The sequence below is a fragment of the Microcaecilia unicolor genome, chromosome 3, assembly GCF_901765095.1.
Source record: "Microcaecilia unicolor chromosome 3, aMicUni1.1, whole genome shotgun sequence".
NCBI classification, from domain to species: Eukaryota; Metazoa; Chordata; class Amphibia; order Gymnophiona; family Siphonopidae; genus Microcaecilia; species Microcaecilia unicolor.
The window spans coordinates 412,239,358-412,266,484 of record NC_044033.1 but is presented as its reverse complement, the minus strand read 5'-3'; the positions used below and the strand labels follow the sequence as shown (position 1 = coordinate 412,266,484).

The following is a 27,127-nucleotide window of genomic DNA, read 5'->3' as shown; positions in this document are numbered from 1 at the left end:
CGGAAGCCATGGGCTCTCTGTACTATCCTAGAGAGAACTGCAAATCCCCTCTAGATGCTTAATTACCCCAACCCTGTATCTGCTCATGGCAGGTCTGCACAGACCAGGCTGTAGCTAGGTCTGTAATTAGAAAGGAACCCAGTATTCAATAGATATAATAAGATAGTTTATTACAATCTTACCAATAGTAGTACAAGCAAATCAGACAGTCACATGGTGGAACAGCATTACATGGCACGTCCTCTCTGTCTGGCCTTCTGGAGTCTTCCTTCTCTCTTCTTCTCCTCCTCTTGTCTGCCCTAATACTCTCCAGAATGGTCCTTATATACCATTTTGGCTTCATTGGTTCCAATGGACTCCAGCTGTCTCAACAGGGCTCCTAGCACTTATCAGTTTAAGTAAAATGACTTCACATGTTCTCAAGCCCTAAGTATAAACAAAATCTCTTGAGAGCCCATCTGTGAGATGATCTCACAGGTCATGTTGCCCTCTTCCGCTCCACCCCCTCCCTTGGTGTGCTTACCCCCCTTGCATCCGACCTTCTAATGACGTACATTAGCCCTAACAGCTTTGCTCATAACTTCTCACAGGTGCCAGTCCCAAGAATGTTTCCAAGAGCAAAAACCCCCTTCCTTGCCAGCGCAGCACTTGCTACAGTGAAATATAACTGTGTCAAAGGTGATCTCTGATTTTTACAGGCTAGCTCTCTTTTGTATCAGAGATGATTTTGATTTTAAGAAGCCTAGCTCTTATTATGAGCCATTGGCCTGGATTTTACTGAGAGCAAGGGCTAGCAAGGCTAACATATTTCTTCAGTATATAAAAAGAAGCTATTTTACAAAAGAACATAAAAAAAGAGCAGCATCAGTCTGGGCTTTGTACATGTAAATAATGCTACATGCATGTGGTGTAGGTGGTTATATAGATTTTGTAAGAGGCCAATTCCTACATACGTACTCGCTTATGTCTAGGGGGTGTGGCCTCCGCCCGACATTCGCTACATGGAAAATAACGGACAGACCAATGGAATATATTAGTTTATTTATACAGTGTTATATACAAAAATATAGAAAAATCCTTATCAGCTTATAGCATCAGCAATTCCTGATTGCATGCACAATGATACCAAAAATATAGAGACTAACTATGATTATCCTATTGGCTAATCTGTAATGACAGATAAACACAATACCGAGATCCTAATGATTACCACACAAATCTTATACTAGGCTAACAGCGAGTAGAGATCATAAATCCTGACGTCACGCATCTGAGGGGTCCGAGCACAGACCAATTATCTAACCCAGCTTGAAGGAAGTAAGCTATGATCTCACCGTTCCGGTCACCAGATCAGGTTCCTTCCGATACCTCAGCTGAATGTCTCAGCAAGGTCCCACGAGCTTAGGTGATGCACTTGTCTTGCTCAGCAACAGATGATACAGACTCAGTATAGATCCTGTAGACAGCTGTAACCTGGGGAAAAGCTTTGCCAGGTATTATCAGTAAGTCTCTCAGGTAAATCAGGTGCTTGCAGAAATGCAAGTCCTCTCCTCTTCTTTTCTTCTGTTCTTTCTTCCTTCTTCTTCCCGCCAACTCTAGCTTTCTTCCCCTTCTGTTCCCGCTTCTCCGACCCATCAGTTTTCTGGGAGCCAATCAGAAATAATCCCACCATGTACTCCCAGCATCTGTATGAAGCTTCCATTGTCCGTCTTATCTCGTAAGCTCTCTCTCTCTCAGGGACATGCATTCTCCCCCGATACAGAGTGACCTTGGAGGTGGTGCAGGCTTCAGTAAATCTATTACAAGCTGAAATGCTGACTTCTGCACAGTTGGTAGTCAGACATATAGGTGAAAGGTTGCAGCGTCCATGTTGGCTGCAAAGGTGCTCTCATGTGCACACCGGGTGGGTGAGATCACAGCAAATACTCCTACAGATTCCCCCCCTTGGAGATGGAAATTACTACAAAGGAGTAATGGCCTTCTCCAACCTAACTACAAAAATAAGCCAGACAGTTCAGTCAGGATTCAGGTACAACTTCATGGTCAACTACAAAAAGTTTCAAAGTAAATCTCAACTAATGCAAACTAACACACTTCCAACAGTTCTATTAAGCAAAATAATGTTCACAAGGAAATCAAAAATGCTAATACAGCAAAATACTGAATAATAGAACCCGCATGTGCAGTTAGTTAAAAGTCTTAACACATGAAAATTAATCAAACAAATCATGAACCATAATCACATCATGCAAAGCAAAGCATATTAGTACAGAAAAGTGAAAACAGAATAAATTGTTGGCAAAACGCTGGTCAGATGTAACTACATAAAGTCTTGCAATCTCATCGCCGTAGGTGACAAAGTGTTTACGCGATAGCGTAAATGACGAAGGTCTCTCCAAAACACTACAGCACACAGGAACATGATGAACCACGAGATGGTCAAAAGTGGGATGACAACGTGAGTGGACATGTGGAACTGGGTGACATCAGATGAACGACGTTTGTAATCTGCAACCTCGAGAGTCTCATGGTCGACAGATAATTCAACAGTGTGAGAGTCTTTGGACTGTAAAAATGGTATAAGGTCCATAGCAAAGTCAATAGGATGTCCACGAAATACATCAAGCACTTCCAACTCAGAAACAACCGGGTCTGTGTCAAGATAAAACAGGGAAACTCCTCCTACATGGGCAACAGCATACTTGGGTACAGCGATCACACAAACATTGCAAGGAAGAGCGTAACGGTTGATTACATCATGCTTCTGGAAGGTGACAGTAAGTTCCGTACTAGGTGTGCTAACTAACCATACCGTATCCAGTACAGCTACAGTGGTATCAGAAAATCGTCATATTTTGACACGGTAACCTTACACTTCTCTTGGACATTCTCTGTGGACAAGCCACAAAGAGCTTCTGTTGTGTCTTTCAGGAAAGGTTTACCAGGGCATAGCCAATTAACATCTTTAGTTTTGTGGCAAAGGTCTAAGTTAGGGACCAAATAATGTTGCGGAGCATCCTGTTGGTAAGCAACATACTTAGGTGTATCAACATTAAGGTACAAATTCTCATGCCACGTACCTACATTTACAACTTGTTTAAGCTGGTATACATTCTCAGGCATAATAAATGGCAAATTAAGGATGAAGGCAATTTCCATACGCTCCATATCCAAATAAAGGGGAAGGGCAGTACCTAAATGAAATGCGATTTGAATTTGAAAAGGTTCAATAGACAAACGGGTAACTTTGGCAAAGGCATCTTTAACAACATCAGATGGTATCAGGTACGTTGGTATCTGTCCCTGCATTAGCTTACTAACACTAGTATCTACTTCCCTAAATAAATCCTGGATAAGGTCCTTAACAGGTTGTATAAACACACGGTCTTCATTCATGGTACCTTTAATTGTCAACAAATCAGCTGTGTTAGCCCTAATTTTATGTGTATGTAAATTCACAAGAGTGACCGTATCAGCAATAGTTTTACCCTGGGCCACAAGTTGGCTCTGTTGGACTACCAATTTGGTCTCGATGGCTTTCAAGTCTGCTTGGATGGCTTGTATATTGGCCTGCAGCTTTTGGACAGAAACTACGTTGGCAACAGACATGGAAATACCAAAAAGTGAACCAATGGCCGAAAAAATCAAACCACCGGCCAGACCAAGAAAACGCTTAGATCTGGACCTGGAATTATAAGGTTGCATAGGTTGTACCATGACTTTGTCCAGTTGATGCAAAATGTTCTTCACTTGTGCACGGGCATTTTGCATATAATTGAGAAACCAGGAATGGGTAACAGCAGACAGAGTTAAGTTACTCATATTGAAATGTTTCAGTAGTACATGCATTGGGTCAAGGGACACAACTACTTTCTGGGGAACAATCTGGGACTGGGTAATCAGGAAGCCAGGGGTATCTTGCAGAACAACTCCAGATATGGGACCAGGTTCGATCATCTTGGACCACGATCCCAGCAGCACGGAGATCCAGAACACGATCATCAGGGTTCTTTTCTGCATCTGCAAGGTACAAAGAAAACAGACTATGCTGTTGGGGTGTTAGTACAGTTCGTGTCATCAACACATACGTCTGGAATCAAATGACTGGGATGACGTGGTCTCAACTGATTGATGTGGACCCATTTAAGGGTGTCTTCACCCTTAGTATTTTTCTTGAGGCAAATTTGGTAAGCCACAGGTGAAGCTTTTTCCACTATTGGGAATGGACCACGCCAACTAGGCAGAAACTTCCTTTCTTTAACCTTGTTTCTGGCAAAATTGAAGTAGAATACCTTGTCGCCAATTTGGTATTCTTTAGAGGTAGTCCCTTGATCATAATAGGCTTTTCTACCTCTAGCGCTACTTTCCAAATTTTTCTGAGCAAAGGCAAAGGCACTTTGCAAATGCTTACGCAAATGGGTGACATATTCATGAGTGGAGGTAGCACTGGACAAGTTCACATCATTAGTCCTGTACAACAAATGAATTGGTAATGTCATTTCCCTACCTGTCATCATCTCAAAAGGAGACACTCCGGTGGAACGGTGGGGTGTGGAACGAATCGCCATAAGGACCAATGGTAAGACAAGGTCCCAATTCTTACCTGAGGATGACACATACTTCTTCAGAATGGTCACGATGGTGCGATTAGCTCTTTCCACCTGTCCCGAAGATTGAGGTCGGTAAGCTATGTGCAACTTACTCTTTACTCCAAGCATCTTCCACATATGTTGAATCACCTCTGCCGTGAACTGAGAACCTTGGTCTGAATCCACTCGCATAGGCAAACCCCACCGGCTGAACACATGATTCAGTAGTAAGGTAGCCGTGGTTTCTGCCGTGCAGTTGGGTGCAGGCAGACACTCCAACCACTTGGTGAACAAGCAGGTGACTGTGAGCAAGTACTTGTTACCACGAGTGGATCGAACTACAGGACCAACCCAATCAATCTGGATATCCGACCAGGGCATGGCGATACCCTTCTTCCTAAGTGGTGCTCGGTGAGATGGTGAAGATGGCTGGAACCGACAACAGGTCAAACACCCTCGCGTGTACAACTGTACATCCTGTCGCATGTGAGGCCAATAAGCTACTTGCTTTAGGGTCTCATAGGTGATATTCTCCCCTCGATGTCCAGCACATGGTTCGTCATGGGCATGCTGCAACATAATGCCTCGATATTCTTTAGGCACCACCCATTGCTCAATGCCATGCTTGCTCGTCCGAATAAGCAGGTCCTTGTGAAGTTTGAACTTCTCTCGGGAGGCGTAGAGTATCCTCATTTCCTCATCTTGCTTGTGTTCTTCCGTCAGGGAACAGTCTTGCGGATTCCATATCTCTCTATATAAAACGCACCTCCAACGTTCTAATGAAGCCTCTGTTAGCCAACATTCTAAAGTGAAGGGGGTGAGATCGCATTGTGTCTGCCCCGCCCACGCGTCAAACGTGATGACGTCGAGGGCGGAGCAATGACACTCAACCAATCGCAACGCTCGGCAGCGAAGCGTCAGGGAAGGAGGCGGCGCTCCCGACGTCTAGCCTTCCCTTCGCTGTGTTCCGCCTTCTTCTGACGTCAAGGATGACGTCAAAAGAAGGCGGAACACAGCGAAGGGAAACCTAGACGTCGGGAGCGCCGCCTCCTTCCCTGACGCTTCGCTGCCGGAACCGGCACGGAGGTAAATTTGAAAACAAGAAAAAAAAAACAAAACAACCATGTTGGGGGGAGAGAAGAGGGTGGCCACTAAAGAACAACAATGGGAGCGGGAGGGCAGGGGAGAAACGACAGCATGGATGCGAAGGGGGGGGGGGAAGAAGAGGGCGGCCCAGGCTGGGACATGGGAGAGAGAGGAGCATGGATGCAAGGGGGGGTCATGAAAGGGAGACAGGGGACTTGCTGCAAAAGGATGAATGGAGGCGGCAGGGGACAGAGGAGCATGGATGGGCATGGATTGGGATGGCAGGGCTCAGGAAGAGAGGGCAATTGCTGGAAAGGGATGAATGGAGGGGGCAGGGGACAGAGGAGCGTGGATGGGCATGGATTGGGAGGGCAGGACTCAGGGAGAGAGGGAAATTGCTGGATAGGGATGAATAGAGGGGACAGATGGGCATGGATGGAAATGGATTGCAGAGCAGGCCTCAGGCAGAGAGGGGAAATGCTGGATAGGGAAAAATGGAGGGGCCAGGTGACAGAGGAGCATGGATGGGCATGGATTGGAAGGGCAGGACTCAGGGAGAGGGGAATTGCTGGATAGGGATGAATGGAGGGGACAGATGGGCATGGATGGATATGGATTGCAGAGCAGGCCTCAGGCAGAGAGGGGAAATGCTGGATAGGGAAAAATGGAGGGGCCAGGTGACAGAGGAGCATGGATGGGCATGGATTGGAAGGGCAGGACTCAGGGAGAGGGGAATTGCTGGATAGGGATGAATGGAGGGGACAGATGGGCATGGATGGATATGGATTGCAGAGCAGGCCTCAGACAGAGAGGGGAAATGCTGGATGGGGAAAAATGGAGGGGCCAGGTGACAGATGAGCATGGATGGGCATGGATTGGAAGGGCAGGACTCAGGGAGAGGGGATTTGCTGGATAGGGATGAATGGAGGGGACAGATGGGCATGGATGGATATGGATTGCAGGGCAGGCCTCAGGCAGAGAGGGAAAATGCTGGATAGGGATGAATGGAGGGGGCAGGGGACAGAGGAGCATGGATGGGCACACACACACACACTCTCTATCACACTGTGTCTCACATACACACTTGCACACACTCTCATTCTCACACACACACTCTCTCACAAACACACTCTCTCTCTCACACACTCACACTTTCACTCTGACTCTCACAGTCACTCTCACATACACTCTCCCAAACATACACACTCCGAGGAAAACCTTGCTAGCGCCCGTTTCATTTGTGTCAGAAACGGGCCTTTTTAACTAGTGTACTCATAAAATCTACCGATCACCGGGTCGGATTTCTGTGCCATGACAAGATCAAAGGATGGGACTTCCCTGCACCACTGGACCACCGGCGTGTCGTTGGACTGCTTCGCCTGTCGTCGGGTGACCGCATGGACAGCCGCAGTCTCCACATCTGGGGGTCGCCATAATTCTCCTGTAAGCGCACCCTCCTTGGCCAGGTGATCGGCCAAGTCGTTTCCCAGCTTGTCGGGACTGTCAACTTTTGCATGACCCTTGACCTTCTTCCAATAGATGGTCATGTCATGGTCCCTTACCAGTTGATCTAAAATCTGGATCAAGTTTCCATGATGTACTGGTTTTCCTTTGGAATTTAACATATTTTTCTGCTTCCAGATGGGCAAATGGGACACAAAATTCTGTCTCACATAGTCCGAATCCGTACATATGACCAACTGGCGGACTCCTTTCTGAATTGCAGACTGTACCGCCACCAGAGCTGCCACAATCTCAGCGTACTGATTAGTTCGCGAGCCCAAGCTGTGCTTCAGGGTCTCTTCAAGATTGGTTGGATCCCATACCACTCCTACTCCTGCAACCAATTCCTTGACTGTATCACGACGGTAAGCACAACCATCTACATAGACCTTAGGCATGGTAGCACAAGTCTGTTCATCATACAGATGGTGTCGATGAGGTTCTTTCTCTGGCGGGGGAACATCTGCTTCGTGAATACCTGCAATGGAATCCTGTTCTGCACAATCATGTAGGTCAGCCATACCTTGGGCTACTGCGTTACGATGTTTCTGAGCATACCTTACCTCCAGAGGCCAGCCTTGAAGAGCCAATGTCCAGGAGACTATTTTGCTGTTTGACACTCGACCGGTCTTAATTCGGTCACTACCCAAGAAACTGATGGGCTGGTGGCAAGTCTCCACAATTAGCTTCTCACCTTGGATGTAACTTCTGAAGTGTTGCAAAGCCCAAACGGTAGACAGGAGTGCTTTCTCACATTCGGAATACTTCCTCTCCACATCCGTTAGTCCTTTACTGGCATACGCCACTACCCTCTTATCCGTGTCATACTTCTGATATAGGACAGCACTCATAGAGTGTTGGGAATATCCCAAGTCCACGTAGAACTCACGACCTCCCTCGGGGTATGCGAGGCATGGGAAGCAGCTAAGCTTGTCTTTCAGCTCCTGCATAGCAGATTTCTGTTCTGGCCCCCAGACCCAAGGTGTATCTTTCTTCAACAACTTGACCAACGGTCGGGTGATCTCCGCATACTCATCTATGAACTGTCTGGAGTAGTTGCAAATTCCTAGAAAGGAACGAAGTTCAGTGATATTGGTGGGCTGTTTCAACTGTTGTAAAGACTGCACTCGCTTCTTCTGGGGTCGCAGACCCTCAGCAGAAATTCCATACCCTAAGTAATTCAGTGATTTCCTGCACCATTGTCCTTTGGCAAGAGTCAGTTTAGCTCCAGCATCTGCCAACTGCGTGAAGACATGCTCCATCTCCTCCAGGTGTTCCTGAAAGGTAGGACTCTTGATCAGAATGTCATCCACATAGACCACTGTTCCTCGAGCTTCAGCATCTGGTAGGGCTTTGTGTAGGAAAATGTTGAATTCAGCAGGTGAATTGAGAAACCCAAAGGGTGTCCTGTTCCACGTATACTGCTTCTTCCCAAACGTAAAAGCCAGTTTATGCTGATCGTGGGGATGGACTGGTACTGTCCAAAACCCTGATGCCAAATCCAGGCTGGTGAAATACTTAGCCCCCCTGATGGTTGCAAGGTTCTGATCCAGTGGAGCCATAGGCCACCGGGACAAGGGTACTCGCTTATTCAACTGACGGTAATCCAGAGCGATTCTCCAGCTGTTATTCTTTTTCAAGATGGGCCACAGAGGGGAGTTGTACGTGCTGTTGCATTGTCTGATGATACCCCTGGTCTCCAAAGTGTTGAGAATCTCTTGTACAGACTCATAGGAAGCCAATGGAATCTTATACTGACGCACAAAGACAGGCTTGCCACCAGGTTCCGTAGGCACTCTGGTGACATGTAGGTTCGTAAGTCCACAGTCATACGAATCTACAGCAAAAAGGTCCTTGTAATTGTACAACAACTGAGTCAACTTCCTCTTCTCTGTGTGAGTAGTACAAGCATCAGCCTGTTCCACTTGCTCTTTCACCATAGCATCAAACTCTGAGAAAGGTTGGTTGGATGAAATTTCCACCTGTTCTTCAATGTCCTCCTGCAAGGTTGAGGTTTCCACAGAATTCACCCTTCGAGGCTTCTGAGGTACAGACATTTCCCTGGACAGAAACAAGAAGTCATCTTCCACCTGTACCTGAGCACACGTCGCATCATAGGGCCAAACAAACTCGAGAGATATGAGGCCCCTGGGAGAGGTAAACCAACTGTCAGTCGTCTCCCCCCCCTGGCAGGTGTCCCAAGAAGAAGGCAGCCTGCCAAGGATAGGCAAACTTACCTCGACATCATGGAAAGACTGGCCAACCAGAAAGCCAAAAGAATCTCCAGCAGATAGCTCAACTTCAGCAGACTGTGGATTGGTGACCAACAGGTATAAGGTGGTACCGGTGACCTCCAAACATGGCAGAACACCAATTGCCAATCCAAGGTCTCGAAAGTGGGCATGTGGGTTAAAGAACACAACCTCATCCAGCAGACGTTGTCCTTGAGCGAGACGAAGCTTGAGGGAAAAATCCCGTACCCTACCTGGAATGGTTACATCCTTGTCACAGACTACCTCACAGACCTGGGGAATGGTCTGTCCAGACTTCAAACAAACAGCCGTAGGTTCAAGTTCCACTGGGTTGTTCTGCATTCTACTCCACAGGACTAGATTCACCAGGTCCACATAAACTCCCAGTCGTGCAAGGCAATCTGACCCCAAACATAAGGGTTCCCTCAAGCCCCGGACAATAGAGAAGTGGTGAGTGAATGTCTTCTTTCCCACAGTCAAGGGAAGGCCACATATTCCGTCAAGCGGCTTGGAGCCTTGTCCCGGTACCTGTACCGAAGTAGAGGAACATCTGCTGAAGGGAAGTTGTACAGACTTACGAATTTGGCTGTACAACGAGTCACTGATGTAGGAGAGATCACTAGTGAACAGTAAAGTAGCTTGAAGCAATTGGGTGTTAGCCACCTGAACTGGTATGGTGAATTCATCACCTTTCTGGGTGATGACAGTCACCTTGCAAGGATGAGCAAAATCAGGACCAGAGATAGGAGATGAGATTTCAGGTGATGCTGTGTCCTGTAAAACAATCTCTAGATGGTCCGCTTGTTGCACCAGCTCTTCATGCTTCTGACCCCCTTTTGGTGCCTCTGTCAACGGAGGCTCCCGCATGGGCGGATCCGCGGAACACCGGAGATCAGTCCGCAGGGGAGTGTCCTGTAGCTCCACAGAGTTGGCATCACCGACTGTACGCCAGTATCTCCCTCGCACATATTTAAGGGGTCGAGTGACCTTAGACCAGATCGTTTCCTCGTCATAATCCAAAACAGGCCGAAATCTCTTCAAAAGGTCATTTCCAATCAGAAATTCTTCACCCTCACTGGTAGTGATGATGGCAGGGTGCCTGACGGTCATCTGTCCAAGCTGTAAAGATAGCCAAACCTGTCCCACAGTTCCAATACTTTGATTGCCATAGGCCACCAGTGACAAGTCGCACGGTGTGACACGCAGCACATTCTGACCCCCCCCCTAGAGATGCCTCGAGTTTCTGAAACAGGCCCTGGGTGACCAAAGTCACCTCTGATGCTGTATCCAGGAGACCTTCACAGGAAAGTACTTGTTGAATTAACAACTCCACGGTATATCTGTAACCTTTAGATATAAGCTTACCTAGAAAATACCTGACTTCCTGGGATGAGTCTTTTGAAAGAGGCCCTTCCGGGTTCGAGGGCTGCGACGCAGCATGGTTCACGGGGGACTCCTCACTGATGGACGACAACGCATCCACGTGGACAGTGGGGACGCTTGCGGTAACAGGTTTTGTGGCCACGTCTAGTCATGCTTGTTCTTCCTCCGAAGAGGATGGCTGTTCCACCTCAACAGATTTAACACTCAGCCCCGGAGGGGTCGGCGGTCTAGAAGACTGGTCCTTCTGCTTCTGGAATTTGACCTTTTTATGAGATGAAGGTGTCTTAGGTACACTGCTAGACTCCGCGATTGAACATCTTGCCATCAATTGGTCCAGCTGAGCTTGCATAGCACGGATCTTCTCTGCATTCCACTTCTTCTGATTAAACCGCTTCTTTTTAGGTTGTTGCTGTCCCTCCTGTGCAATAGGAGGCGCTGCATCCCGCGGCATGGCCTGAGAGCCCGGCGGCGTAGTTGGTCTCGGCGCTTTGTTTTCCAGAGAAAGCGTGGAAGTGACCGCACAAACAGCGGGTGGTATCACCCTGTTGCGACTCTTGGATGCCGGTTTCGGAGTCTCTGCGATTGGCTTGGCGCGGCAGATTTCAAAAATTCCTTCAGCCTGCTTTAGAAGGCTGGAATAGGGTTCTGCGTTTTTTCCTGCCAAGGGAATCTTTATCGGATCAGGCAGACCCTGTATAAAAAGTTCCCTGAAATCACCAAATTCAAGATCTTTAGAATCAGGCGGCACCCCCCCTTGGTAAAATGCACGCTTCAAGCGATGGGCCCACTCCCGCGGACTCTCCTCCGGATTACAACTAATAGTATACGCTGCACGCTTAGCTTCAAGAGAGTTGGCAAAGAGACCGTAGCGCTTCGCTAAGGCTTGCTCCACTGACCGTAAATCGGGGTTATCGGACATGATCAAATCTAGAACTTCATGGCACTCGGTACTAAAGGTCCATTTGAGGAGGGCTCTGATGTCATCCTCAGAAGAGACGTGCATGGTCTGCAGGAGTTCATGCACTGCCTTAAGATGGGTTTCTATGGATACCGAGGCAGACTCTTTAAAAGGCGCTATTACGGTGCGTAGCATCTTTATAATATATGCTTGCCTCTCCATAGACATTCCTTTCTTGGGTTCCGGCCTGACATGCCGCTGATCACTAGCAGGTGTAGAGAACCTCGGGGCAGGTGTATTGCTAAAACTGGGTGGATCTGCCGAAGGCTGAAACCCTGAGCTAGGCACCTGACCAAGTGAGCTGATGATTTCCGCAGGCCGTCCCTGGTCCCGTGCCCCCAATGGGTGTGTCACTGTCTCGGGTCTGCTGCTTCGGTCACCAGCCCCTATGGGGCTGGATTGTACAGAGGGGCGGGAAAGAGCCGAAGCCGTGCCCCCAATGGGTGTGTTTAACTCGGGTCCCTCCCGGCTCACGTAACGGTTCATTTCGGGAGCTGGGCTTGGGTGACCCGCAGCAAAACTGTCGGGGAACTCTAAGGTATACGGTACTTCTTCCTGCGCCATGTGCGTAAGCTCTTGCTGCATTGTGGAAATCTTTACAGTGCACTCATCTAATGCTTTAGACAATGAATCTCTGTCCTTCACTGTACATTGTAATTGCAGTGAGACTGTCTCCTGCTTCTCTTTTAACTCCACCAACTCTAGCTTGGCCGCGTGCCAATCTTGAAACACAGACACAGATTCTTCTTGAGTGGTCACTAGCTCCCTGCGCAACTCACTCTGAACCCCTTCTGAGACCTGTTTTAGCTCCCGATATAATGTCTGCAACTTATCTGTTTCCCTAGTCTGGTTGTGTAAAGCACCAGTCAAACGAGAAAATTTCTCTTGCAACGAATCAAAAGACACGAGGTACTGGGCAATTTCTTGCTTTAATGTGTAATTACGTGCTTCAGAATCAGATAGGTCACACTGCAAAGTTTTACACTTATCATACAGTGTCTGGCACTCCGTACACATCTCTTCCGAGGAGTGAGGTGGGGCGGGGCTTACATTGGTTCCTGCTAAAGCAGATTTGGCAGTCTCTAAATCAACTCGTAATGCAGCTAACTCGCTGTCTCGCTCCTGGACAGTTTCCCTAGTCTGGGACAAATCTAACTGCAAATCCGCTATGCGATCTGTTAGAGGTACAGATACCTCTCTTATCTCATTCATCAAAGAGTCTTTAACTGCCAAAAGAGACACGCCCAGTTCACAAAGCATCCATTGTGACAAATGCTGTTTCTCTTTTATAATTGTATTTAAAACCGTAGCATATACTTCTGAGCTATTCGGTGAACTGCTACTAAATAAAGCACGTACAGACTCTACTGTAGGAGGTGCTGGTTTCGTCTTACTATGAGAGAGTGGCAGTAATATTTTCAGCACGCCCTTCTCCTGTTCACTTAGGAGCATTTCAGGCAATGTGCCAACCGTGCCGGTCGCCATGTTAAAGACTAAACACACCCTGTGTTCCTTCCTTACAGAGTTAGAGAAACCGTTTTTTCTCTTTTGGAGCTCAGAGTAATAAATCTGTCAACCAATTACAGCAATAAAACACCGCTGTATAAACAAAGGTCTGCCGTCAGCTAGGGTGGAACTGCAGTTCGTGCAAAGAGAAACAGAAGGTCAAACCAGCTTTCTGAAAAGACCCAGAAAAGTTTTAACTTCTGCTATTCTTGCACCAACCGTCCCGGACGAACGCCCCCAATTTGTAGGTGGTTATATAGATTTTGTAAGAGGCCAATTCCTACATACGTACTCGCTTATGTCTAGGGGGTGTGGCCTCCGCCCGACATTCGCTACATGGAAAATAACGGACAGACCAATGGAATATATTAGTTTATTTATACAGTGTTATATACAAAAATATAGAAAAATCCTTATCAGCTTATAGCATCAGCAATTCCTGATTGCATGCACAATGATACCAAAAATATAGAGACTAACTATGATTATCCTATTGGCTAATCTGTAATGACAGATAAACACAATACCGAGATCCTAATGATTACCACACAAATCTTATACTAGGCTAACAGCGAGTAGAGATCATAAATCCTGACGTCACGCATCTGAGGGGTCCGAGCACAGACCAATTATCTAACCCAGCTTGAAGGAAGTAAGCTATGATCTCACCGTTCCGGTCACCAGATCAGGTTCCTTCCGATACCTCAGCTGAATGTCTCAGCAAGGTCCCACGAGCTTAGGTGATGCACTTGTCTTGCTCAGCAACAGATGATACAGACTCAGTATAGATCCTGTAGACAGCTGTAACCTGGGGAAAAGCTTTGCCAGGTATTATCAGTAAGTCTCTCAGGTAAATCAGGTGCTTGCAGAAATGCAAGTCCTCTCCTCTTCTTTTCTTCTGTTCTTTCTTCCTTCTTCTTCCCGCCAACTCTAGCTTTCTTCCCCTTCTGTTCCCGCTCCTCCGACCCATCAGTTTTCTGGGAGCCAATCAGAAATAATCCCACCATGTACTCCCAGCATCTGTATGAAGCTTCCATTGTCCGTCTTATCTCGTAAGCTCTCTCTCTCTCTCAGGGACATGCATTCTCCCCCGATACAGAGTGACCTTGGAGGTGGTGCAGGCTTCAGTAAATCTATTACAAGCTGAAATGCTGACTTCTGCACAGTTGGTAGTCAGACATATAGGTGAAAGGTTGCAGCGTCCATGTTGGCTGTAAAGGTGCTCTCATGTGCACACCGGGTGGGTGAGATCACAGCAAATACTCCTACAGTGGAAATGGTAGTTTTGGAAGCCTGTGTGACTGAGGGAACTGATCATGGAACTACCCTCCAAGTTGCTAATTTTTGCAATTCAAAGTGGTTTTGAATGCCAAAGAGGTGAGCATGATTCCTCTCTAAAGCTCTCCTCCGAAGCCTAAGTCCAAACGAGAAGATTGCTGACAGTTATGAATAACTCAAAGCAAATGGAAATATCAGGGAAATTTTCTGTGATATACACACAGTGCAATGCATGTATACCTTGAAGGTCAGTCCAGAGCACATCTCCAAATCTCAGAATGCTTTTTTACACGAGTAAATGATGCTTACCCCTTCTGAAATCACCACCTTTTTTTTGGAAAGCCTCAGCACAGCTGTTATGGTTTAGAAGAAAATTAAAATTTCAAACATACACTCCAAATCATTAAAGCTCCTTTTTTTCATTTCTCCTTTTATATTGTACTCTGTCTTTGTTCCCTGAGCCCACGGGGTTCACCACCTTTTCTATAATGACTTAAACTGTCCCTTCTAACACCTTGGGGCAGTCATATCTGAGCCATTTCACACATTTTGTCACATGGTGTTGTCTAATTAATTTACTGTGGCATCTGAGTTGATGGAGGAATATGATTTAGTGAGCGTAATTTGTACATCTCACTAAAATCAACTATCACTTACCTGCACAAAATTCTTTATTGACAAAAATTTATAATCCACCCATCTAAAAATGTGGGTGGATTACAATAAAACAAACATAATCAAATAACATAAAACACCATCAGTGCACTCAATGAACATAAACAGAACCTTAATCTTGGCCAAGCCCCCCACCAACTATGCTTCAGGAAATGCTCTCTGAAAACAGCAAAGCCTTTATCTGTTTCTTAAATGCTGCTAAAGAAGTTGATTGTCGTACATAAAGAGGCAAAGCATTCCATAATTGAGGTCCTACAACAGAAAAAAATTTGCATACGAACAGTCTGCAGTCAAATACTGCGAGTAGAGGGAGCAGTCAACAATTCTTGGTTCTGTGATCGCAAGGATCTTGTAGGATAATAGTTCTGCAGCTTTTGAACCATAGCATAAGGAGCCTCATCCATCATATAGTGCCTTAAAAACCAATACCAGTAGTTTAAAATGAATCTGCTAGACAATGGACAACCAATGCAAGTTTTTAAAATGTGGGGCAATATGCTCAAACTTGCTTGCTCTAGTAAGTAGTCGGGTTGTAGCATTTTGTGCTAGCTGCAGAACTTGCAACACGCGAGAAAAGTAGATTTGCATCCCTACAAGATATGAATCACCAGAGTTTAATAGGGAATGACGTCATAAAGTGAGTGTGTAGGCTCATCTTATATCTTGTATGCGTGAAAGAGGGGTGTGTTTGTTTTTTGGAAGGGGAGGGGTTGGGTTTGTGTGTTGTTTTTGCAGCAACCCTAAACTTTAGTTCTGCTGCAAGATCTAAAAGTAGTTTTTATTGACTAGCTGCAGATATTTGACCACAACATTATATTGGGATACGATATAGTGATGCATGTGCAGCTAGGAACAATGAAACTTAGAAAAAAAAAAGTACTGTTGCCCTTGTATGCAGTTAAACAAGAGGCAGTTATAGTAGTAGAGTTCTAGTCTGCTAAACACAGGATGAGAACACATTCTATAATTATGCAGCTAAACCAGCAGGATGAGTTTTTGTTTGGAGAGGAGAGTAAAGCAGTTATGGTTGATTTACCTGTCCTTTACTCTTGTGGTTTAAGCCCAGCTGCATATACAGTGCAATCTAATAGGAGCTGAGATTATAGTGATTGCTCTTCTGCAACAACATCAGAAATCACATTCCTGTTTTACTAGAATATAGTAACATAGTAAGTGACGGAAGATAAAGAGACCTGTATGGTCCATCCAGTCTGCCCAACAAAATAAAAAGAATAGAAAGAGAATGTTTCTAAAATTACAGTTACTTGCAATGTGCTCACTTAAAATAAAATTCAATTATTCCTCCTTTAATATTTTTGTTAGAACTTGATTTCTTTCCTTACTTAAGGAATTCCAAGATGAATTAGAATTTACATAATGTATACTGTTTCTATCTAAATAATAACAGTTACAAATATAATATTCAAGCTAATTCAAATGACAGTTCTCCAAACCAAGGCTGGACAGAACTTGTTCTCAAGAATTATTCAGCCTATCCCTTAATTTTAAGATGTTCAATAGAACTCTGAGTCGACTTTAATTCAGGGCTTCTCAAACTGTAGGTTATAACCTCAAATGGGGTCACAAAATGCGCGTTTGGGGTCATGACCTGGGTAGACTGTCCATAGAAATGTTCATCAGCCTACACCTCTGGGGTCATGTGCTCCTGTGGTTGCAGTAATGGTGTCACAGCCATAGAAAGTTTGATAAACGTTGCTGTAGTTGCTACTTGAAAGAAGAATAACTTTGGTTCTGGCAGATATCTAATGCAATTGGGTTCCACATTGGTGTAGGACGATGTAGATTTATAGAAAACAGCTTGGCCAGAATATGAGAAGGGAGTAGTCAAAAGTGGTTCTGAGTGCTCAGGATTTCGATAGGGGGCATATGATAGTAATTCTAAGATTGGACGGGCCTGTTTGATTCAGGTATTTAAGCACCATGGATAGTATTAGGGATTGGTATTATCGAAATGCAGCACTGTACTGATAATGCATAAGAAACAGTCCCTGCTCCTAGGAGCTTACAATCTAGAAATTCAGAAATGCCTGAACCGATAAATGAGTAGGCATTTAGTGCTTGCTTTTTGCTCTCAACAGGTTTTATCATCCTTTTCAGGAAAGGGTCGATATTTAACCGAGCAGGAGAGGCTCCTTTTCAGTTAAATTTGCTGACCAGCCCTAGAGCAGATACTGAGCAGCATAGAGAACATATTTAGCAGTACTATCTGGTTGTCTGCTGTGGCACTGTCTGCTTAGTGCTGGGGTGGTCTGGAGGTGGAGCCAGAAATTATCCAGGTAGCATAGATTTTCAGTTCTGTTGCCCAGATAGCATTATATGCTGCCCAACATGCCCAATTAGCTGTGTTAACTATGCCTTGTTGGATGTCCAGGTATTTCACTGAATATTGGCTGTATTTGGATAAATTCTGGGCACCACCAAACACCCAGGATATTCAGTGCCAGTACTATGATAGGGGCTGGCACTGAATATACAGGCCTAACTTAGCCAGTGGCAGTGAGCATCTAAAGAAACCACTGCCACTGGTTGAATATTGTGCCTAAAATGTTTAATTTTGCTGGGTATTTAATTATAAACATGTTGTGTTAACTATGTTTGTGTTAGCTTGAATTTCAGTTCCAAAGGAATTCAGAAGGTAACAACACTTTTTTCGCAATAGTGGATAAAATTCTAATAACTTAAAAGTATTGAAATTCCCTATTTTTATCATGTCCCATGGTCTTAAATATGTATTTTTTTGTTTCTCAGTGCCACACCAAAGATAATTTCTAAAGTGCAGAAGGGTTACGAAGAAGCAGCGGCAGACAGAAGTCTTCCTGTGGTTGTTGTCAATGATTTGGAACCAATCACTAGTATTCAGATCTGGTTAGCAGATGGGAGGAGGATTATACAGAAATTCAATGTTTCTTCCAGGTAGGATCATCTTCTCTGGAAAATTTTAGTCTTTTTAAATATGTGGCTACTCTTTCCTATTCCCTTTTTGTGAGTAATATATCTCACTAGCTTTCGTCAAAGCTAGTGTGCATATTTTTGACAAGTGATCACACCCACTTCCGGTCCCAACAGCCAATCAGAATTGAGGACATACCCAAGCCCTGCCCCATAATGTCACTGGGTGTGACATTATAGTCCTCCCAAGCCCCACCCCTTTTACATAACTCCGCTCCTCCCCCACATTATCTGCATAGCCACACCCCTTTTGGTGATATCACAGGAAGTGATGCCATAGCCACAACCCTTTTTCCAAGATGGTAGCTACCGCTAGTCATCCTATGTCACTTCCTGTTTCCACTACTGGCACCCACCTTGGATGGGGTCACATGACTGAAAGTGATGTCTAAAAATCCCGCCCCTAAAGCCTTGGTGAAATTTATTTGCACATGCACAGTTTCACTTTTTTCTCACAGGAAAGAAAATGGACATTTTTTAGCCCCAGACTCACCATTTTTCTTTTTCTTTTTTTTCTCTCTCTCAAAAAAAAAAAAAAAAAGGATACCCTTTTAAGTTGGATCGTGTTAGGTACGTCTGCGTTTTAAGAGTGACAGACTTGACTGCTGAATGATCTCCCTTGTAGATTTTATGTTTAAAGCTTTTTATTGACGGTAACATAACATATACAAAGTCTCAAAGCAACACACAATCACAACATGTTATCATCGTAGCTAATGTCACCATACAGTTTTCCATTTTCTCCCCACCTCCCAATCCCCTCTCCGTAACCACATACTTATTCTATAGCTTCATCATATTATGCTTCAACATTGTGTGCGTAAGTCTGCTTCTTTCAATGTAGATAAAGCTATCATCAACAAAGTGTACAACCAGGAGTTGTCAGCAGTACACAGATCTTCTTACTACATGCAGCTTAATACCGTGCAATAGTATATACCTCAAAGGGCCTTGTTTCCTTCATCTAAAAGTGTCGCCTCTATTATGTGTACCTTTAAAGCAGTTTGATTAATATACTGTTCTGTGCAACCAAACCGAAACATTCATCTTATAACTAACCTTTCAATACAAGATTGTTTTCCAGGCTTGTGTCGTTGACAACTGCCAACCAGTGACGTTCATCTAATGTAACAACCATTTGTTAAACCCGCCAAATATGACGCCACAATACACAGCCATATTGAAACTATCCACATAAACTCATCCCTTGTAGATTTTAAAACAAAAAGATAGACCGTCCTCTTCCTCCTCCTCCTCTTTGCTTTAAAGGGTACATAATAGACAAAAGCTGAGCTGTTTCAAGAGTAAGCACCCCTCTCTTTTTTTTCTGCAGAGACAGCTGTATGAGATTGTGCCCTGGTTTCTCTCAGCTTTAAAGCAAACAAGCAGGCTGTGCAGGAAAAAAGGTTTTGTGTGAGAGAATTTTCAACCCCCCCCCCCCCCCCCCCCAAACACACACCTCCCTTGTCCCTGCAGTCAGCTGTATGAGATCATGCATGCTGTTCTCACGCTCTGTTTTTTTAGAGCTTGGGGGGAAAAGTTACAGATAAGCAAACTTTTTTTCTTTTTTAAAAAATTCTTTTATTTTCTTTTAGCAGTGTTCACCTAGGAAACAGACAAGTTAAAAAAAAAATGAGCACAGCTCCAGTAAAAGAAATAGCAATGAAAAAATTAGTGGCAGAACAAAATGCTTTTTATACAGGGATTGCTTTTGCCCCTAGCAGAACAGACAAGTTTTTTAAAAAGTTGAATGGCAAAAATAATGCTTTTTATACAGAGATTCCAACGACCTGTTACTGGCCAAATCCAAAGGTCTCTATTCTATCCTCATCCTTCTCGATCTATCTGCCGCTTTTGACACTGTTGATCACAGCTTACTCCTTGATACGTTGTCTTCACTTGGATTCCAGGGTTCTGTTCTTTCCTGGTTCTCCTCCTACCTCTCGCTTCGCACCTTTAGTGTACACTCTGGTGGATCCTCTTCCACTTCTATCCCACTACCAATTGGTGTACCTCAGGGTTCTGTTCTCGATCCTCTCCTGTTCTCCATTTACACTTCTTCCCTTGGCTCTCTAATATCATCCCATGGCTTTCAATACCATCTCTACGCTGATGACTCCCAGATCTACCTCTCTACCCCCGAAATCTCAACCAGCATCCAGACCAATGTTTGAGCCTGCCTATTTGATATCGCTGCCTGGATGTCTCAACGTCATCTGAAACTTAACAAGGCCAAAACCGAGCTTCTCATCTTTCCCCCTAAACCCACCTCTCCTCTCCCCCCTTTCTCTATTTCTGTGGATGGCACTATCATTCTCCCTGTCTCATCAGCTCGTAACCTTGGGGTCATCTTTGACTCCTCTCTCTCCTTCTCTGCTCACATTCAGCAGATTGCCAAAACCTGTCATTTCTTTCTCTATAACATCAGCAAACTCCATCCCTTCATCTCTGAGCACTCTACCAGAACCCTTATCCACACTCTTATCACCTCTTGTCTTGATTATTGTAACATGCTTCTCACCGGCCTCCCTTTTAGCCATCTCTCTCCTCTTCAGTCAGTCCAAAACTCTGCTGTGCGACTCATTTTCCGCCAAAGTTGCTATGCTCACATTAGCCCTCTCCTCAATTCACTTCACTGGCTCCCTATCCGTTTCCGCATTCAATTCAAACTTCTCTTATTGACCTATATGTGCATTCACTCTGCCACTCCCCAATACCTCTCCACTCTTGTCTCTCCCTATGCCCCCTCTTGGGTACTCCGTTCTGTAGATAAATCTCTCTTATCTGTCCCCTTCTCCTCTACTGCTAATTCCAGACTCCATTCCTTTTATCTTGCTGCACCTCACACCTGAAATAGACTACCCGAGCCTGTACATCTACCCCCGTCTTTGGCCGTTTTCAAATCCAAACTTAAAGCCCACCTCTTTACCACTGCTTTTGACTCCTAACCACTACTCACTTGCCCTGTCCTTTTATCCTTACCTCTCTATTCCCTTACCCTTATTGTTCTGTCTGTTTACCTGTCTTATCTAGATTGTAAGCTCTTTGAGCAGGGACTGTCTTTTTTGTGTATGGTGTACAGCGCTGTGTATGCCTTGTAGCGCTATAGAAATGATTAGTAGTAGTAGAATGCATTTTGATTTCTCGGGATTGAGAATTAGCTGGTTTTGCTTTAGCCAGTTAGTGATCTGGGTTAAGTTGCAGTTAAGGTTGTGAATCAATTGGGTGTTTGTTTGATCGATATAATGTAATAATTGGATGTCGTCAGCTGTGAACCCAAGAGACTGAGTGAGAATAAGAAGTGGTGCCAAATAGATGTTTAAACAGCATGGGAGAAAGAGTTGATCCCTGTGGTACTCCAGAATCAAGTGAAAATGGCATAGATTGTTTTTCTTGATATTGAACAACATATGAGTGGTGTGAAAGATATGATTTAAACCAAATACCAGATCTTGAATTCCTGTTTGATGGAGCCTTTTTAAAGTACTGCATGGTCTACCAGATCGAACACTGCTGATAAATTGAGTGACAGAAGAATGATTAACTTAGTTTGGTCTAATTATCTGCAAATGGTTGTGGTAATACCTAGGAGAGCGGATTCAGTACTGTGGTGTGGTCGAAAGCCTGTTTGATTTGGATGTAATGTATTTGTTTTAGTTAGGAAATCTTGTAGTTGAGGTTGGATTATTGTTTCTACAGTTTTGATGAGAAATGGGAGATTGGCTATAGGGTGATTCGTTATTTCAGAGATGGGTTTAGTCAGATCTTTAATTTGAGGCCATAGTATAGCATGTTTCCAAGCCTCTGGGACTGTCCTGGTAGAAAATGAGGAATCTATCATATGCAATATGAATGGGCTCAGACCTTGAGCAGTTCATTTAATATATACTGAGGGAATAGGATCATGAGGTGCTATTGATTTCATGCCTTGAATGATGCAGTTCAATTGGGAGTCCAATCGGCAATGAAATGAAGATAGCTTACTAGTCAGCAGTTGAGAGTCTGAAGAGGGATGTGTTGTAGAAATAGTCGGGGTTGTTGAGAGTGCTACACAGAGTGAACATATTTTTATTGAAGTGGTTTGCAAGATCTTGGCAAGTGGGCAGTGATGTTGGATCAGAAACGGGGGGGGACTAGTTGTACTGAAATATCTGATAGAGAATAGCTGTATTTGGGGCGTTAGTTATTTTGGAGGAATAATGGCTCTTTTTGGCTGCTAGTAGAGCTAATTTATATGATTGGGCTGTATCCTTATGTGAGGGTACTTGTTGATGTCTCCAGTTACGTTCCACTTCTCTTAACTGTCGTTTGTGTAGCTGAAGCTGTGGTTGTACCATGGTTCTTTGTATTTTTTTAATGTTATTGATGTGGAGTCCTGTATAGGGGCAAAATTTTTCAAGAAGTAGTGGAGGCCATCATTCCACGTCTGAAGGTGCTGAAATGTATCTATATCCAATGACAATTTTTCTAGGATAGAAGGAGTAAGCTTGCTGAGTTCTCTGGTCTTTGTAGAGTGGGCTGAATGTGTATTTTTGGATTTAGGAAGAGTGAATGTAAAAGTTGTGAGAGAGTGATCAGTCCATGGTAGAATAGACAGAGAAAAGGAATGAGGCTGGCAGGGGACGTGGATGAAGACAAAACTAGGTCTAATGTGTGCCCTGCTCAAAATGCTGCTGGTCTTATATGTAGATTTCGCTTCGCCAAAGCCACTCCTCTTTTATATGAGCTACATTGGTTGACACTAAGAGAGAGATTATCTTTCAAATTTTTCATTCACCAAATCCTGTTTGGTCAAGCCCCATCATATATGAATAATCTTATTGAATTACCCCAACGTAATGTTGTTCCATCATCTACAAAATATCTTGTCTTACATTTCTGTATCCGTAATAATGTGATATATAAAATAATTCACTTTGCTAATTTCTCCTATCAAGGCACCAAAGTTTGGAATTCTTCTCTTCCTAAACCAATCAAGTTTACAGATGATACCTAACTTTTAGAAGTCTTCTAAAAATACATTTCTTCAGTCTGTCCTTTCTGAATACAAAGAACTCTATTTGAATTTTACCCACACCCTTTTCTTAATCTCATTTCCCATCTAGTCCTGCCTAATTATATTCTCACCTATCCACCCTTAATTATTTGTTTGTCCTTGAGATAGTCTAAATCTCTGGTTACTTAATGCACATGTGTTAATTTGCTTCTTGAAGCTATTGTAATTTGTGTTATATTCTGTACATTATTATGTTTTATTCACTTTATTGTTTGTTTGTAAGCCACATTGAACTTGAGTCTGTTTTGGGCTAATGTATAAATGCCATGAATAAATAAATAAATAAATAAATGTGTAGACTGAGTAATATGTTGACTTAAATCTAGGTCTGAAAATACATCAGTCAAGTCAGAGGTTTAAGGTGCTGTAAATTTATTATATTGAATGTTAAAGTCGCCTAATATAAAGGGAGCTTTTGAGTTAATACAATGATCTGTAAGTAGAACCTGAAGTAGTTGAAAGGAGTAAGAGGTCGGTGGTGGAGGATGGTACAAAGGTAGAAAATCTATTGCAGTAGGGGCTCTAGTCCTGAAGGTAAGCGAATCTGTGGGGGGTTGTGAGTTAGTATTGAAATTGTATAGTGGTAGAGCCTGGCAGTAAATGACTACTACGCCTCCACTGTGGCGATATTTTGATTGTTTACATAGAATGTGTATCCCAAGGTGGCAACTTGCTTTAATGTAGGCTGTTTCTGAATCCATAAGCCATGTCTCTATTATGCATTAAATATCCAATTTGTGGTAATATAAGATCATTGAGGAGATGATGTTTCCCTTTGAGTGAGAATTAAGAAGTCCAATTCTATGGAGAGAATTCGTAGGAGCAGGAAGGGCTAAAGGAGTTACATTTTGCACCGGAGTTTGTTGTCTTACCTGTACGTAATTGGACCTGTGGGCAGGTTTCTATGGGTGGCAGCCTTAGATAACGGGAATTGGTTGTAATAGACACATAAGGTAGAGGAAATAAATGAGGAGAAGATCAGGAACAGAAGTATGAACAGGAAGAGGGGCCATAATACATAAAATCTGACTCATAATGCATACAAAGGAGCAGGACCTGCTCCTTATATGTGCTGCTTCGGCACGTGCACATGGCACGCCCCCTATGTGGCATGCACTGCTAGGGGCAAGATGAAGTAATCGGTACCGGGGACATCATTTCTGGGAGATAGCACTGCAAACAAGAAACCACAGCAGCAATAGTTATAGGTGACACATCAAAAGCCAGAAAGTATAATCTCTGTATAACTCTGTATGTTTCCCCTCCCCTTCGTTGTCCTGTTTCCCCTCCTCGTCCTTTCCCTCCCCCTCCTTGTCCTGTTCCCTGGTGTCTAGCAGTTCTCCCGGAACCTCCACCTGTCCCCAAAGGCATACTTCTGAGGAAAAGGATGTTAGTGGTTTGCTGCAAGGTTGATTCAGTTCTTGGTCCAGTTCTTTTTAACATTTTTTGTAAGCATTATTGAAGAAGGACTATGTGAAAAGGTTTGCCACTTTGTGGATGATACCAAAATCTGCAGTAAAGTTGACACCTCTGACAGTTTACATAACATGAGGAGGGACCTAGTGAAGTATGAAGAATTGTTGAGAATTGGCAGCTAAGATTTAATGCTAAACAATGCAGGGTCATTCATTTGGCTACAAATCCCAAGGGAACGGTAGAGTTTAGGGGATGAAAAACTTTTGTGCACAAAATTGCTTTTTGCTCATAATTTTAGTAGTATTTTAAAAAGTCTTTTTTTTTGCACTAAAACCGCCTCCTCTATCTCTCCAGAATTAGCCAAGTGCGAGACTACATTGAGAAAGCCCAGGGATGTAGAAGAAGCCTTCCATTTACTTTGACAACCTCTCTTCCTCTACGGGAGCTATTGGATGAAACGCTCACGCTGGAGGAAGCTCACCTGGAGAATGCTGTGCTGGTTCAAAGACTTAAGAAAACAACAGAAAGCTTTCCTGAGGACTTATAGTTTGAAATGCACAGAACAATTGCTGGTTTCAGATGTGCACATCAATCAAAGGCCAGCTAGGTAAAACAGCAACATAGATAAATTACCAAGTAGAAATTTGGGAGTCACATCAAGGTTTAAAAAGAAAATGCCTAAAAAAAACTTAAATATTTGAATGCACTGCATCCTATTTATTTGACTGTGTTTTGCTGCCAAATACCTGCTTGTTTGCTTTGAAGGGACAAAGATTTGCAGAGCATGATGTTGGCTTTAGAAGTACGAATGCAAACTAGCAAGGTGGCCTTTGTAGCACAAGGACCCCCCCGTGTTTGGAAGATGTTCTTATCTTTGCTGAGTAGTTGTCATCTGTCATGGGGATGATCTTTTTTTTGACAATGTTGGCACATAAAGTCATAGTCACTTTTTTAAAGAAATATATTTATTCTTCTCTTTCTTAAGAGTAATAACTATATGGAGGTCCTCGATTTTGCTAAGTATTCTGATTTTATTACACTTTTTATTGGGTACCTGGCATTTTAAAAATTATGCTAATGAATTTTAAGCTTTACTGCCAAAATATAAGTAAGTAGAAGTATAGAAAGCTCTCTTAAAAAAGCAGCACTTGGGAAAAAAATGTTAATTTGTTCCAGTTACCAACTGAATTAACACCCTCTTTTTGAGGAGCTGGTTCAGTGAAAAGAACCCTTACAAATCCAAAAGGAACCTTCCATAAAACCATATATTGAACACAACATTCAAAAACCATATGTTGTGGTATAATCATGAGCCATTACAACTATTTCAAAATTGTTTTTTCAAAAAAGGGGGAAAAAGGCCTCCGAAAGTCTGAGGAATGTCACTTTATTCTAACAGCACATAGTACCAACAGAACTTCAATTTATCATAGGCCAACCCCTCAAAATTTCATCATATTTTATTACTGTCTTACACCAGGCTGTTGAATTTTTTCAATTTTTGATTTGATATAAACCATATTTGGTAAACAACTGTGACAATTAAGCACTTATCTTAATCCAACGGTATTGCCAGGGCTTTTTCAAGGGAGTAAATGTGCCCAATGCCATCTGCAAGATTTAAAAACATTCAAGTTGTAACCACCCATTTGACTGATGGCTTTAAAGACATTCACTGGAATCTCTTCACATCCAACCCGAAAACTTCTCTTCCTCTTTTAACATTTATTAATATCTCATTTACTTTGCATCACACTTACTTGTCAGTAGCCCGGTTTCTTCAACCCTGGCGTTTTTCACAGTGCCTCTCAGCATTGCTGTCCCTTTGAACTCAGACACCATCAAAGACGTTGAACGTTCCAGACGTACCCAGCATGTGACATCGGCCGTAAACCGAATGAAGATCTTAAAGGAGAGATGCCCATTCAATTGCAGTGTTTAAACCCACTGGTTGTTCTTGCTGCAGGAGACGGCAGGGTCTTCACTTGAACAACTGAACTGGGCAAAAGTATGTTTCGTGGCCATACAGTAGATATACAGATAGAATAAAGTGACGTTCCACAGACTTTCAGAGGCCCTTCCCCCCCCCCCTTTTTTTTTTTTTTTTTTGAAAAAAAAAATGTTGGAAAAGTTGTAATGGCTCGTGATTATGCCACAATATATGGTCAGTGGAAACAACTGCCATGTAGAAGACCTGGCTTGTTTCCTGGATCATATCTCCATTCCCAAGGCTGGCTGGGGCGGAGGATGCTGCAGAGGCAGTGTTCACAGCTCCCTGGAAAGGAGCCCCAGACTTAAAGTAATGATGACACCTAGTAGCTAGACCATGGGTTCTTGAAGGAGCCCTGGTACATGGCTCGTGGTCAAGATTGTCACTACATTGACTAGTCCTGAAAAGTGGGAGAAAGGTATAAAATTAGGATGGACAGGGAAGGGTAGAGACCCTGGGTAGTTG

At 43.8% G+C, this 27,127-nt stretch overlaps 1 protein-coding gene across 1 annotated transcript in view; it reads left to right on the top strand.

The window, feature by feature from the left end:
- The window catches only part of UBXN2A (UBX domain protein 2A), a 123,233-nt gene extending 96,450 nt beyond the window's left edge, over positions 1-26,783 (top strand). Inside the window, exons 7-8 of the mRNA XM_030198806.1 lie at positions 18,000-18,164; positions 25,027-26,783. Of these exons, the coding sequence (XP_030054666.1) occupies positions 18,000-18,164; positions 25,027-25,219 (358 nt within the window). The 3' untranslated portion in view covers positions 25,220-26,783. The remainder of the gene's footprint in view (positions 1-17,999; positions 18,165-25,026) is intronic.
- Positions 26,784-27,127: the final 344 nt, after the last annotated feature.